Consider the following 14,776-nt stretch of genomic DNA (forward strand, 5'->3'; position numbering starts at 1 on the left):
TATACTGTATTCACTGTGTTGGGAGTTGAGGGGAGTGCATGTGCTGTAGTTTCTAATGTCAGTACTCATAGAAGCAATTAGCAGGAATAACAAAGATCTAGAAACCATAAGCCTATTCTAGAGATCCCTCTAGCAATTTCTCTATCTCTATCCAGACTAAGCTCTTCATGGATGGTAAGAGAATATAACTTTCTTCTCCTTGATATACAAAAACAAGATTTAGCTTTGGGACCTTACCAGGATCTGAACTTCATCAGACAGTTCCAACAAATTCCCCTCAAACTGCCCAGAGGAACTGTTCATACAGCGGACAGTGACTTTGATACTGGTCCGACCAGCTGCTTTTGTGTGGACAACCATGGCAAAGTTATTCTCTACTGGGAGTTGTAGAAAAACCTAGACAGTGAAGGGATGGATTAAGAAATATTCATGAATAAACACTGCGCCCTTCCCTCTGTTGAAAATAGCTATTTTAGTTAGTCTAAAACTTATGATGAAATAAAATAAATTTAGTATCAAGATCCCTAAGGTAATGTAATAAACAGATAAGTTCATACCTCTGAATGCCTGGGCACTAGATCCAATACATCCCTTTTGCTCATGGACCAATGGAATGTGAGCCCAGGGTTGGCATTGCTGAAGGAGAAAGGGGTCTGGGTACTGGTCACTCCCATGACATAAACTGGCATCTGAAAACGAAGAGTGGTTTGTGCTATACATCCTGTCCAGCTGGCATTATCAAAATAATGAACCTGGAACAGAGCCATCATACTGACCTCAGTAGCTGTGATGAGCCGAGTTGCAGCTGCAAGGATCCTAACAGCCCTTAGCTGCACAACTTCAATCTGCACTTCATCCTGCTCAAGAGCGTGGAGAGCAAGCTTAGGCTAAGAGGGGGTGTCTGTGGGGCGGATGCTTATGATAACTAGTTTGTTGTTGTTTGGGGCATTCAACAACAACAACAAACATGCCATAGGTATAGGTTTTTTGTTTTTGTTTTGTATTTGTTCTTGAAACAATTCCTTAAGTATAGGGACTGTCTTATAACAATGCCAAGTACTCTGTGGGTTTTTCACTGAAGATTACATATTTCCCATGCCTGGTTAAGAGAATGCCAAATGAGGGGACTGAAAAGACTTTCCTGGGCTGTTGACACCCTCCCCATCACTATTTCTTCCTCCACCTCCCAGTGATTCCCAGATGGAGGAGTAGAAGCAGAGCAGAACAAAGAACCAATACCTGGGAGAACACAATGACTTTTCCAGTATCTTCATTTACTGTCTGGATGGTGCCATGGACCACCGCTCTGCCAACTACCTTCCCTGTAACTTGGCCCCTCCTATTAACAACAGCCACGGTCTGATTACTGATGGAGAAGTGAATGATAGATTGAGGCTGAGGGCCACCCTCAGACATTACCTGGAATGTAAACACGCCAGTGAATGCCTGGACCTTGGGGAGAAGTCACATCGCCTTTCCCAACCTTTTGTCCAAGTAACTCGACTTTTTCATCTTCCCCCACATTCCAACCAGCATATGCCACATCAGCTCAAATGCACATGAAATGGAAGTGCTATAAATGATCCATGGGATTCCAAGAAGTAGTTCATAATCATGTTTCTCATAGAACAAAGAAAATACTAATTTTCTTCTTTATCAAATCCTGTTGTACTTGGCTGAGAGTAGACAAGGGAAGGTCAACAGGAAGAGGTGTATGTGTATATGTGTGTTGGGGTGGAGCAGAGGTGGGATGGGGAGAAAGCCTCATTTCTGGCTTTAGGATCACCTGCATCATATTAGTTGGAATCAGTGTCATTTTCTCTGGAACCAGTCTGAATGGAGGAAACACCTTGAAGGAGAAAACCAAAAGGACAACAGTGATTAACTACAGTCAAGTTCATAGCAAATGATCATGCAGCTTATTCTAAGGAAAAAAATCCTAATTATGTACAATGAAGTTATATACAAAAATATGTATTTTATTTTATTTATAAATGCAAATTTTATTTATAATAGCAAAAAATTATAAATTACTTAAGTGAGAATGCTTAAATAAGTTATTACATATCCACTCACTGTAATAAAAGTGGTCATTAAGATTATGTTTACAATTACCTTTCTTTTCTACTTTTTTTTTTTTTTGGACATGCCTCACAGCTTGCGGGATCTTAGTTCCCGGACCAGGGATGGAACCTGCGCCCTCAGCAGTGAAAGTGCAGAGTCCTAACCACTGGAAATTTATAAAATTTATAAATTTATAAAGAAGACGAAGTATGAATTTTGGATGAGATAATTTCCTTACTTCAATTTGCCGAGGAGCTGACGTGAATTTTCTCCCCATCTTGTCCCTGGCAATAGCTACAAGTGTGGTTTGCCCAATAGTGATAGCTCGAAGGATATAATTTTCAGAGTATTCGTCCTGTTTCTCAATTAGCCTGCAAAGACCCACAAATTTCTAGGTGAGAAAGATTTGGTTTTAAGAGTGGACAGTTATGCATCTTTCTAAGATGCTTAACATTTTCTGCTTTCTCTTCTTTTTTTTTTGGCCACGTGGTGCAGCTTGTCTTAGTTCCCCGACCAGGGATTGAACCCGGGCCCACGACACTGAAAGCGAAGAGTCCTAATCACAGGGAATTCCCAATCTTCTGCTCATTTTAACTCAGCTTAGAAGGAACTACCAGAAAATAACTTCCAGAGTCAAGACAAAGTTCATAGCAATGGCAGAAGGCTCCTGAAGGGCAAAAATTTGTTCTAAGTGTTCAAAGGAATAAGAGCAATATAAACATAGACTGGCAAAACTGCAAATACTAAATTGCCTCAGAATTCCTGTATTTTCCCTTTTGCAGAGGGCAATACCAGTGCCTCTACTTCTAGATTTTTTGAAGGTCCTCAAGTCTGAAGCACCCCCAAAGGATATCATCCAAGGAGAAGTTTCATAAAATGGAAATATTAATGAGACACATGATTTTAGGCCCAAAATAAGACATCTGAGGATCTGGAAGGGGTATATTGTAGAGAGCTGAATATGGGAAGAGAGTATGGGCTGAAAGGTACCGTTACAAAAAAAGGAAAGAAGGAAATCTGAAATAACCTAAGGGAGAGCTAACCAGGCTACTAGGAGGGATATACTTGTGATATTAAGCATAGGGAGAAAGAAGTATTTTTTTTAAGATTTATTTATCATTTATTTTATTTTATTTATTTTTGGCTGCGTCAGGTCTTAGTTGTGGCAAACGGGATCTTCACGCTGGCTTCTCTCCAGTTGTGGCACACAGGCTCCAGAGCGCGTGGGCTCTGTAGTTTGCAGCACGCAGGCTCTCTAGCTGAGGCACACAAGCTCAGTAGTTGTGGCGCACGGGCTTAGTTGCCCCGCGGCATGAGGGACCTTAGTCCCCTGATCAGGGATTTAATCCACGTCCCCTGCATTGTAAGGAGGATTGGGTTTTTAAAATAAATTTATTTATTTATTTATTTTTGGCTGTGTTGGGTCTTCACTGCTGCATGTGGGCTTTCTCTAGTTGCAGCGAGAGGGGGCAACTCTTCATTGCGGTGCGTGGGCTTCTCATTGAGGTGGCTTCTCGTTGCAGAGCATGGGCTCTAGGTGCGCGGGCTTCAGTAGTTGTGGCATGCGGGCTCAGTAGTTGTGGCGCACGGGCTTAGTTGCTCCGAGGCATGTGGGGTCTTCCCCGACCAGGGATAGAACCCGTGTCCCCTGCGTTGGCAGGCGGATTCTTAACCACTGCACCACCAGGGAAGTCCCTAAGGCGGATTCTTTACCACTGGACCACCAGGGAAGTCCCCAAGAAAGGAGTATTGAAATGGTACTCACGTCAGGGTGACAATGGCAGAAGCCAACTGCAGTTTGAGCTCCATGTTCCTGAAGTATTTATTTTGGAATGGGCGTTTGGAAGAGCCAAGAACCCTCACAGTTACTAACACAGTTTTACCTATTTCAACCTAGTGGTTAAAAAACAAAAATTAAAAAAAATAATTTTTTTAAGGTAATTTTAGTAGAGATGTCTCATTCACCTAGGGCCGTTTAACTCTTAGAGGTGGCAAGCTCTTTTTTTCATGCTAAATGTTCCTGGTCAGCCTTTGATTGAGTAAGCCTAATCTATGTGTATTCTTTTAAGTTGTTCTTTATTTTTTTTTAACTGTTTTTAAATTTTTTTATTTTGGCCATGCCCTGTGGCACGTGGGATCTTAGTTCCCTGACCAGGGATCGAACCCACACCCACTGCATTGGAAGCATGGAGTCTTAAACACTGGACCACCAGGGAAGTCCCTAAGTTGTGCTTTAACACTCTATTTATCTTCATCATGTTTAGTGTTGGAATCGTGTTCTTTAAGGGCAGGTATTTCCATTCACATCATCAAAGGGCCTGGTATACACACATGGTAGCTGAGCACAGACTATATTAGGTGATGCTAGTGAGTGAGAATGATGCCTGCTTCATTTAAGAGAGAAAGCAAACATTTCTCACCTTATCAATCAGATCAAGCTCCAGCTCTTGCATGTCTGACACCCTGAGGTGAGCCATTGCTGGACCCAAGAAAGCCAAACACAGGTCATAGACCTCCAAGCTGAGAAATCCTGGATGTACTGGAACTAACTAGAAGGAAGAAGATGGTAGCTGGATAAAGAAGCAAACATGCTCCAAGCATAATCATAGCAATTATTTCCACCCAAAGTGGAAAATACAATATCTTACTTTCTTTGTGATGGGAACTCTCAGAGGTCACATTATATGTTTCAGGCATAGCACAATATGTACCCTTAAAGTGATGTTTCAGTTTGTGGCAAAATATGTACCCTTAACAAATACTAACTGATAAAGAGCAGAGTTTAAATTGATTGATTTCAAGCAGAATCCTCAACAGGGAAAGGAGTCAGGAAGAAAATCATGTACATTTATATGCAATCACAAGGAGGGAGAGAAAGCACCGGGCGGACTGATACTTTGTTTTTCCTTCTTGTACTACAGCTCCTGCACAGCAGCGTGGTTTTTCACATCCTTTGCCCATAGGGCCTCAATCTCCTCTTTTAAAAAGCAACATTATGACGACAGTAAGTTACATTCCTTTGAGCTCTTTGAAGGAAATAAATACATATGTTAATATAATCTATTTTTTTATTATTACAAGTCAACTAAAAGCAAATCTCTTGGCATATTGACTATGGAGTCAGCTTAATATTTTAAGTTGCCATGTCCTGGCTGAAAATACCATATACTCAGGTTATAAAGTCAATAGTATATCTAACTATCCACACAGTTCTGTGCTTTTAAATTTATAAAAATGAACCTTCTTTTAATGGAAATCTTATAATTAGATGTCTCCTACACTGTTTCCATTCAATCAGAGCCAAAAATTGCAACATATTGTAGCTAGTTACAGAAAAAAACAAACAAACAAAAAACCCTCTTTTTTTGTTGAAGAATCTATGTAGGTTAAATAAGGAAAAAGACACAAATGTTATTTTTTGTAACAAGTTTGAGACACCCAATAAAAATTTTCCAATCATTCTCCTAAGAATGAGCTTTGACCTGAGACCATCAGTCTGGGAATATCTCTAGAACTCACCTGGACAGAGCTTTCTGCTTCCAGGTAAGTGATGGTGGCAATGTCTTGCTCACTACTGTTGACTAAAAAATAACCAGATCCTTCCACAAGGCTAAATATTTCCTATGGAAAAATCAGACAAACAATATTCCGTTCCCTTTAGTTTATAAATAATTCAAAGAAAATAACTTCTACTTATCTAAGAAAGAGTATGACATTAAAAGATTACAGTCAGTGGACCAAAGACAAAATATGACTATTAAAGTATAACTGCTAAGGATAATTATTATATATGCATTATATATGTGTATCACTGATTTTCAACACATAAGTGAGCTTTTTTATTGTTATACTATTAATTTTAATAACCTAGTACTCTCCCCTCCAAAATGATTCCATTTAGCTAGACCCATATAGCTTCTACCTTCACATCAGGGTGGTTATAGATGGTAGCGTTCTCAGGCGATACTGTTACATCTTCTACCAGGAGCAGCTCTACAGCTGCAGATCTGGGCAAGTTGGAAAGTTCCTAGAAATGTAATAAGAACCACAAACTTTTAATTCCTCAGCTCAGTGAGTGAAGATTCCAGTACTCTTTCAAGTGCCAAAGATAACAGATTCATAGAGGTGCATAGTTCTCAGATTTACATCAGTTATATAAATGACTTCTAAGGAGCCTTAAATTTCAGTTAATTAATATTTTTTATATAACAGCCTCCACTTACCTTTGGACTTTCCTTCTCTGAATAGCCCACAAAATTGACTCCAATGAGTACAGTCCCTTTTATCTGATGTACTTTAAGGATCCTTTGACCTGGAGACATGCAAAAAAGTACCCTGTGAGAAACAGTAACATGTAGAATACAAAAGTGTCTCCAGAAAACCAAAAATCTGCCCTAATTTTTTCCGAATGGTGTTTTATTTCAGGGAGAAAAACAAAAACAAAAAACAGTGAATAGGGAAATACACAAGAAACAGAAAACTGGGGTTCTATGCTGACTCTGCAATTATATTCCTATGTGACCTTGGGCAATCACTTTATTTCTCAGTTCCTTTATTAAATGAGGGGTTGGGACAGGCAAAATCTAAAATTTTCTCCAGCTCTAATGGTTTGTGAGTCCCAAAATAAGCTGACAATAGGGTATGGGGAAATTTTTGTTTGATTTAAAAATAAAAGTGAGAAATAAAGAGATTGTCCTTTGGGACTTTTCACGCTTCTAAACTGTTTTGTGTATGTAAATGTAGATTGTCCTTTGGGACTTTTCACGCTTCTAAACTGTTTTGTGTATGTAAATGTCATGTCAGTCCCTTACTCAAAAATTTTAAATGCAAAAAAAATTTTTTTTTAATCGCTAACTAGTCCTTATTAGAGCAATTCAAACTCCTTAAACTAGTATTTGAAGCCATCCATAATCTGACCCTGCTTTACTCATTCATTCTTTTTTCTTTCTTTTTAACTAACATGAATCTGCCACTTTACTTAGGACAACTCTTATTTTATCCTCAACACATGATCATGCGTAAATCTGTAAAGCATTTTCTCATGATGTTACATTCATTCATTCAACAAAGATTTATTAAGGGCCTAACTGTATGCTAGGCACTATGGAAAGTAATTAGGATACAGAGATGAAGAAGAAAACAACACAATTCTTGCCTTCAAAGAAACCCACAGCTTAGGAGGGTGGCTGAGAGGTAAACCAACCACTGCAATACAGTGTGATAAGTACTATTATAGAAGTATGTACAGAGCACATAATACAGAATATATAAGAGCACAAAGAAGGAATATTCTCCTTAGACTGGGAATATAGAGGAACAGAAAACTCCTAGATTACTAGAGGAAGATTTTAGCCTAGTGAAGATGCAAGTAAAGAGAAAATAAAACATATGCAAAGGAAAGAGGTATGACAAGCCTTTTCATGGTTAAGGATCTAAAATTGTTGAGTATGAGAAAAATGTAGAATACATGTGGGTGGTAATAAGAAGTGAAGCCAAAGAAGTAGGCAGGGGTCGGTATGTTAAGCTGCAACATATGAACTTTATTCAGAAAGACACAGTGACAATATGTGTCACTGCGGGCTTAGTTGCCCTGCAGCATGTGGGATCTTAGTTCCCTGACCGGGGATTGAACCCACGTTCCCTGCATTGTAAGGCAGATTCTTTACCACTGGACCACCAGGGAAGTCTCCAGATTTGTATTTTAGAAAGATCATTCTGGGGACTTCCCTGGTGGTTCAGTGGGTAATACTCTCTGCTCCCAATTCAGGGGGCCCGGGTTCGATTCCTGGTCAGGGAACTAGATCCTACATGCATGCCTCAACTAAGAGTCCGCATGTTGCAACTAAAGATCCTGCATGCCGCAACTAAGACCCGGCACAGCCAAAATAAATAAATAAATAAATAAATATTTTTTAAAAAAAGGAAAGATCATTCTGGACAGTAGTATGGAGGGTGGATTAGAGGGTAGGAGAGACACATTGAGATCAGTTAGGAGGCTACTATGGTGATGTAGGATAGAGGTTATGAGGACATTAGTGATGAAGATAGAGAGGAAGAGAGAAAACCTTTAGAAAATAAAATGGATGGTATTTGATGATGGATTGTTACAGATATTAGGAGCATCTCTTTCTTCCCTACCACTTTTTACATTAACTGTATCATATTATTGGTATTATAGTGTTATAGTGTCATATACATATTAATATTATGTTATCATATTCTCTAGTTAAGCCCTTAAACTTGTCCTGAGTATAAACTCCCTGTGGGTAAGGGAAAGCTTAAATCTTATTTCTTTAGTGTTTCTTATTCAATTGAATAGTTATCTAAATGGGAAAAGAATTTGAAAAAGAACAGACACATGTATATGTATAACTAAATCACTTTGCTGTACACCTGAAACTAACACATTATTAATCAGCTATACTCCAATATAAAATAAAAAGTTAAAAGAAAAGAATGGTTACCAAATACTCATACCAGAAACCTAAAAGTTACCCTTTGTGCCACTTTCTTCTTTACTTTTGGGATTGATTTGTGGTAGATTGTTATATTAATGGCTTGTGGTGAATCATGCCTGGTGGCATCCATGCTCTTGAGTAGTCCTGGCCTACCTTGACTCTGGTTTTGGTCAGGTGACTTGCTTTGGAGAGTAGGACCTCAGCAAATGTGATACAAGCAAAGGCTTGATGGGCTGCTGCCCCTGAGGGCTTGTTTTCCTCTTAGAACCTCATCTTGTGCCTCTTGCCCCCTCTCTAAGTCAGTCTCACTTGACTTATTTAGTTCATTCTTTCTATTTCCTCTTTCTGCCATCTCTTCAGGTCTCAGAGTACATGCTACTTTCTTAGGGCAGTCTTCTCTGATCTAAACTAGGTTAGGTTCTCCTGTTATAAGCTCTTAATGCACCCCATATTTGCCCTTCAAAACACCTAACACAATGTAGTGTTTAAAGTCCAGTTTCCCCAACTGGACTGTAAGTCTATGAGGGCAGAAGCTGTGAGTGTCTCATTTACCATTATATCTCCAAGCGCCTAGCAGAGGACCTTACATGTAGTAGCCACTCAATAAACACTGCCTAACAAATGAATAATATTTCCAAAGTTTTAGGCAAATAATAGGTAACCAATACATTTTAAAATTAATTTAATTTTGTGTTCTTGTGAGAAACGTTGGACTCTAGACCCTAGCTTTGCAAACAAGGGAATCTACCTTTATGCTGTTTTCTAAAAAATACAAAGATCGAAGGTGAAAGGTGAGATAGGATAAATAGACTGTTACCCACAAGGAAATATTTAGTGCAGAACCATTTAGTAGGTATATGAAAGGATTCATAAATATTTACAATACCATGTAGCCGGGTCTGCCCGCTGCCGTCATCCTTTGCTACCATCTCTACTGAATTGTAATTCTCAAAATGAGCTAGTGTTTCATTTGAGGATTTCCATTCTAGAATCAGTGAACTGAAATTATCAAACTTTCTCCTGTGTTGATCAAACACTACCAGTTCCAGGACTGTGTCTCTCAGGCTTGATACAGGAATCTGTATTAAAATAAAAAGTAAGAAAAGAAACAATAGTTTAAGAGGTGGTAAGATATTCCTGAAGCTAGGGATCATATTTTCTCCCAATATTTTTTCTTTGACAGTTTTCAAAGGTATGGATATGTTAAAAGAATGGTATAATGAATACCTATATGTACTTCATCTCAATCCACCATTTGCTTTCTCTGTCTCTCCCTCTACTTTCATACTCTGTGTGTGTGTATTTGTATGTGTGTGTGTCTTTTTTTTTTTGCCAAATGATTTAGGTATCGTGGCACTTTACCCCTAAATATTTCAGCATGCATTTCCTAAGAATGAGTAGCAAAAACTACCTTATCACACATAAGAATATTAACATTAATTCAGTGTTACATACTGTATAGTCAATATTTCAATTTCCCCAAATGTCCCCCAAAACGTCTTTTATACCTGTCTTAAATTTTTGATCTAAATTTGATCTTGACAGACTTCCCTGGTGGCGCAGTGGTTAAGAATCCGCCTGCCAATGCAGGGGACACAGGCTCGTGCCCTGGTCCGGGAAGATCCCACATGCCATGGAGCAAGTAAGCCCATGAGCCACAACTACTGAGCCTGTGCTCTAGAGCCCACGTGCCACAACTACTGAAGCCCGCATACCTAGAGCCTGTGCTCCGCAACAAGAGAAGCCACCACAATGAGAAGCCCGCGCACCACAATGAAGAGTAGCCCCCACTCGCCACAAGTAGAGAAAGCCCGCGCACAGTAATGAAGACCCAATGCAGCCAAAAATAAATAAATAAAAGAAATTGTCTGGTCTTTGTCCCCAGTTCTTGAGAAGTAACCCTAAACCCTTGGAATTTCCTGAGTGATAGGAGTGTATCTGTTATTCATGATGGACCCCTTGGATCACACTTGAGTTTATACTTATAAGATGACTCAGGATGGGGGCTGGTCATGCTAGAAAAACCAGCCGTGTGATTATAGTGATGGGACTTTGAGCCAGGTGATACCAACCTGACCTCTAGGGAGGGGAGGGGGGTTAGACATCGAGTTTAAACATGTGGTCAATGATTTAATCAATTATGTTTATGTAATAAAACCCCTATAAAAGTTCTGGACACCAAAACTCTGAGGACCTAAATGAAACCTAAATGAAATAGGAAAATTCAAAATATACAAGCAAGCAAAACTGACTCAATAAGAAATAAAAAATCTGACTAGATCTATAACAAGTAAAGAGATTGAATAAGTAATTTAAAAAAACAACACAACATCCCACAACAAAAATCCTAGGCCCAGGTGGCTTCACTGGTGAATTGTACCAAACGTTTAAAGAGTAATGAATACCAATTCTTCACAAACTCTTCAAACAAGTAGAAGAGAAGTGAATACTTCCCAACTCATTCTGTGAGGCCAGTATTACTGTGATACCAAACCAAAGACACCACAAGAAAATAAAACTACAGATTAAAATCTCTTCTGAATATAGATGCAAAAATTCTCAACCAAATACTAGCAAGCTGAATCCAGGAGTATATAAAAAGGTTAATACATGATAAACAAGTGGAATTTATCCCAGGAATGCAAGGTTGTTTCAACACATGAAAATCAATCAATGTAACACACCATATTAATAGAATAAAAGGGAAAAAAGCACACGATCATCTCAACAGATACAGAAAGAACATTGAACAAAATGTGAAACTCTATGGTGATAAAAACATTCCACAGACTAAACTTCCCCAACCTATATAGGGCATCTATGAAAAATCCACATCCAATATCATACTTAATAGTTATAGATTGGCAGCTTTGCCCCTAAGATCAGGTATAAGACAAGATGTCTGTCCTTGCCACTTCTACTGAACATTGTGCTGGGGGTTCTAGCTAAGGCAACTAGGCAAGAAGACAAAATGAAGGCATCCAGATTGGAAAGGGAGAAGTCTGACTGTCTCTATTTTCAGATGACATAATCTTGTGTATAGAACCCTAAGGAACCTGCCAAAAAAACTATTAGATCTAATAAATGAGTTCAGCAGTGTTGTAAGATACAAGATTAACATGCAAAAATCAGTGGTATTTCTATACAAGAGCAACAATCTGAAAATGAAATAAATAATTATCTTTATGATAGCATCAAAAACAATAAAATATTTAGGAATAAATCTAACAAAAGGAGTGCAAGTGTATACTCTAAACCAGGTGTTCCCAACCCCCAGGCCATGGACCAGTACCGGTCCGCAGCCTGTTAGGAACCAGGCCGCACAGCAGGAGGTGAGCGGCAGGCGAGGGAGCAAAACTTCATCTGCCACTCCCCATCGCTCCCCATCGTTCACGTTACCGCCTGAACCATCGCTCGCATTACCACCTGAAACATCCCCCCACACCCCCCCTCAACCCCATGTGTGGAAAAATTGTCTTTCACAAAACCAGTCCCTGGTGCCAAAAAGCTTGGGGACTACTGCTCTAAACTACAAAAATTGTTGGATGAAATTAAAGAAACCCTAAATAAATGGAAAGATAGCTCACATTCATGAATCAGAAGACAATATTGTTAAGATGGTAATGCTCTCCAAATGAATCTACAGATTCAGTGAAATTCCTGTCAAAACCCCTGCTAGTTTCTTTGCAGAAATTGACAAAGGAATCCTAAAATTCATATGCAAATGCAAGGGACTCAGAATAGCCAAAACAATATTGAAAAAGAAGAATAGAGTTGGAGGACACATACTTCCCAATTTCAAAACTTACCACAAAGCTACAGTAATCAAGATAGTATGGTACTGGCATAAGGACAGACGTATGGATTAACTGAAGAGATTTGAGAGCCCAGGAATAAATCCTCACATTTAAGGTTAATAGATTTTCAACAAGAGTGCCAAGATGATTCAAAGGAGAAAGAAGGGCTTCCCTGGTGGCGCAGTGGTTGAGAATCTGCCTGCCAATGCAGGGGATGTGGGTTCGAGCCCTGGTCTGGGAAGATACCACATGCCGCGGAGCAACTCGGCCCGTGAGCCACAATTACTGAGCCTGCGCGTCTGGAGCCTGTGCTCGGCAACGAGAGGCCGTGATAGTGAGAGGCCCACGCACCGCGATGAAGAGTGGCCCCTGCACCGCGATGAAGAGTGGCCCCCACTTGCCACAACTAGAGAAAGCCCTCACACAGAAACGAAGACCCAACACAGCCATACATACATACATACATACATACATAAAAAGAATGTAAGCAGACAAGAATAGCATTAAAAAAAAAAAAGAAGAATAATTTTTTTTTTTAAGATTTATTGATTGATTGATTGATTGCTATGTTGGGTCTTCGTTTCTGTGCTAGGGCTTTCTCTAGTTGCGGCAAGCGGGGGCCACTCTTCATCACGGTGCGCGGGCCTCTCACTATCGTGGCCTCTCTCGTTGCGGAGCACAGGTTCCAGACGCGCAGGCTCAGTAGTTGTGGCTTACGGGCCCAGTTGCTCCGCGGCATGTGGGATCCTCCCAGACCAGGGCTTGAACCCATGTCCCCTGCATTAGCAGGCAGATTCTCAACCACTGCACCACCAGGGAAGCCCCAAGAATAATCTTTTTAATAAATAGTGCTGGATCAACTGGATATCCACATGCAAAAGAATGAAGATGGACTCCAACCTCACACCATATACAAAAATAAACTCAAAATGGATTAGAGGCATAAATATAAGGACTAAAACTACAAAACTCTTAGAAGAAGCCAAAAGCGTAAATACTCATGCCCTTGGGATTAGACAATGGTTTCTTAGATATGACATCAAAAATACAAACAAAAACAACAACAGAAGTGATGAATTGGACATCGTTAAATAAAACCTTTTGTGCTTCAAAATACACCATCAAGAAAGTGAAAGTTTAAAAAAAGAAAGTGAAAGTACTCACTTCAGCAGCACGTATACTAAAATTGGAATGATACAGAGAAGATTAGCATAGCCCTTGCACAAGGATGACACGCAAATTCGTGAAGCATTCCATATTTTTAATAGACTGGTGGTTGCCAAGGGGGAGGGGGTGGGAGGTGGATGGATTGGCAGTTTGGGATTAGCAGATGCAAACTAGTATATATAGAATGGATAAACAACAAGGTCCTATTGTATAGTACAGGGAACTATATTCAATATCCTGTGATAAACCTTAATGGAAAAGAATATGAAAAAGAATGCATATGTATGTCCAATAAAAAATTTTTAAAAAAGAATGTATATATATGTATAACTGAGTCACTTTGCTGTACAGTAATAATTAACACAGCATTGTAAATCAAATATACTTCAATTTAAAAATGCAAAACAATTAAAAAAGAAAGTGAAAGACAACCCATAAGATGGAAGAAAATTTTTGCAAATCACATATCTCAAAAAGACTTGTATTTAGGATACATGAAGAACTTGTATAACTCAATAATAAAAAGACGAACAACCCATAAGATTGGAATAGACATTCTCCAAAGAAGATATACAACTGGCCAATAAGCACATGGAAAGGTGCACAATGTCATAAGTCATTGAGAAATGTAAATCAAAACAACTATAACATACCACTTCTCACACACTAGGAAGGACATAATCAAAATGACAAACATTAACAAGTATTGGCAAATGTGGAGAAATTGGAATTCTCATACATTGGTAATGGAAATGTAAAATGAGGTAGCCATTTTGGAAAACAGCTGGAAGTTCTTCAAAAGGCTAAACATAGAGTTACCATATGACCCAGCACTTCCACTCCTAAATATATACTCAAGAGAGTTGAAAATATATTCACACAAAAATTTGTGCATGAATGTTCACTGTAGCATTATTCATAAGAGCCAAAAAATGGGAACCACCCATATATCTATCAACTGACAAATGGATGAACAAAATGTAGTATATCTATATAACAGAATATTACTCAGCCTTAAAAAAAGAACGCAGTAGTGATTCATTCTACAACCTGGATGAATCTTAAAAACATGCTAAATGCAAGAAGCTACATGTAAACGCCATATATTGTATGATTCCATTTATATGAAGTGTCCAGAATAGGCAAATCTATAGAGAAACAAAGTATATTAGTGGTTTTCAGGGACTTAGGGGAGGGGGAAGTGGGGAGTGACTGCTAATGGGTGTGGTGTTTCTTTTTGGGGAAACGAAGATGTTCTGAAGGTAGAGAGTGGTGATGGTTGCACAACTC

General features: G+C 39.1%; 1 protein-coding gene and 1 non-coding gene across 2 annotated transcripts in view; one reads left to right on the forward strand and one right to left on the reverse strand.

The window, feature by feature from the left end:
• The window catches only part of NUP210L (nucleoporin 210 like), a 78,104-nt gene that overhangs the window by 20,346 nt on the left and 42,982 nt on the right, over positions 1-14,776 (reverse strand). Inside the window, exons 17-28 of the mRNA XM_007178524.2 lie at positions 9,409-9,601; positions 6,288-6,376; positions 5,987-6,091; positions 5,584-5,685; positions 4,485-4,613; positions 3,830-3,957; positions 2,303-2,435; positions 1,787-1,849; positions 1,240-1,419; positions 777-857; positions 558-689; positions 238-396 (exon numbers count right to left, since the gene is read on the reverse strand). Of these exons, the coding sequence (XP_007178586.2) occupies positions 238-396; positions 558-689; positions 777-857; positions 1,240-1,419; positions 1,787-1,849; positions 2,303-2,435; positions 3,830-3,957; positions 4,485-4,613; positions 5,584-5,685; positions 5,987-6,091; positions 6,288-6,376; positions 9,409-9,601 (1,494 nt within the window). The remainder of the gene's footprint in view (positions 1-237; positions 397-557; positions 690-776; positions 858-1,239; positions 1,420-1,786; positions 1,850-2,302; positions 2,436-3,829; positions 3,958-4,484; positions 4,614-5,583; positions 5,686-5,986; positions 6,092-6,287; positions 6,377-9,408; positions 9,602-14,776) is intronic.
• LOC114237233 (U6 spliceosomal RNA) lies at positions 13,476-13,582 on the forward strand. The gene has a single exon (XR_003622937.1). It is a non-coding gene; the product is annotated as a U6 spliceosomal RNA (small nuclear RNA).

Source organism: Balaenoptera acutorostrata, chromosome 1 (genome assembly GCF_949987535.1).
Source record: "Balaenoptera acutorostrata chromosome 1, mBalAcu1.1, whole genome shotgun sequence".
Lineage (NCBI taxonomy): Eukaryota > Metazoa > Chordata > Mammalia > Artiodactyla > Balaenopteridae > Balaenoptera > Balaenoptera acutorostrata.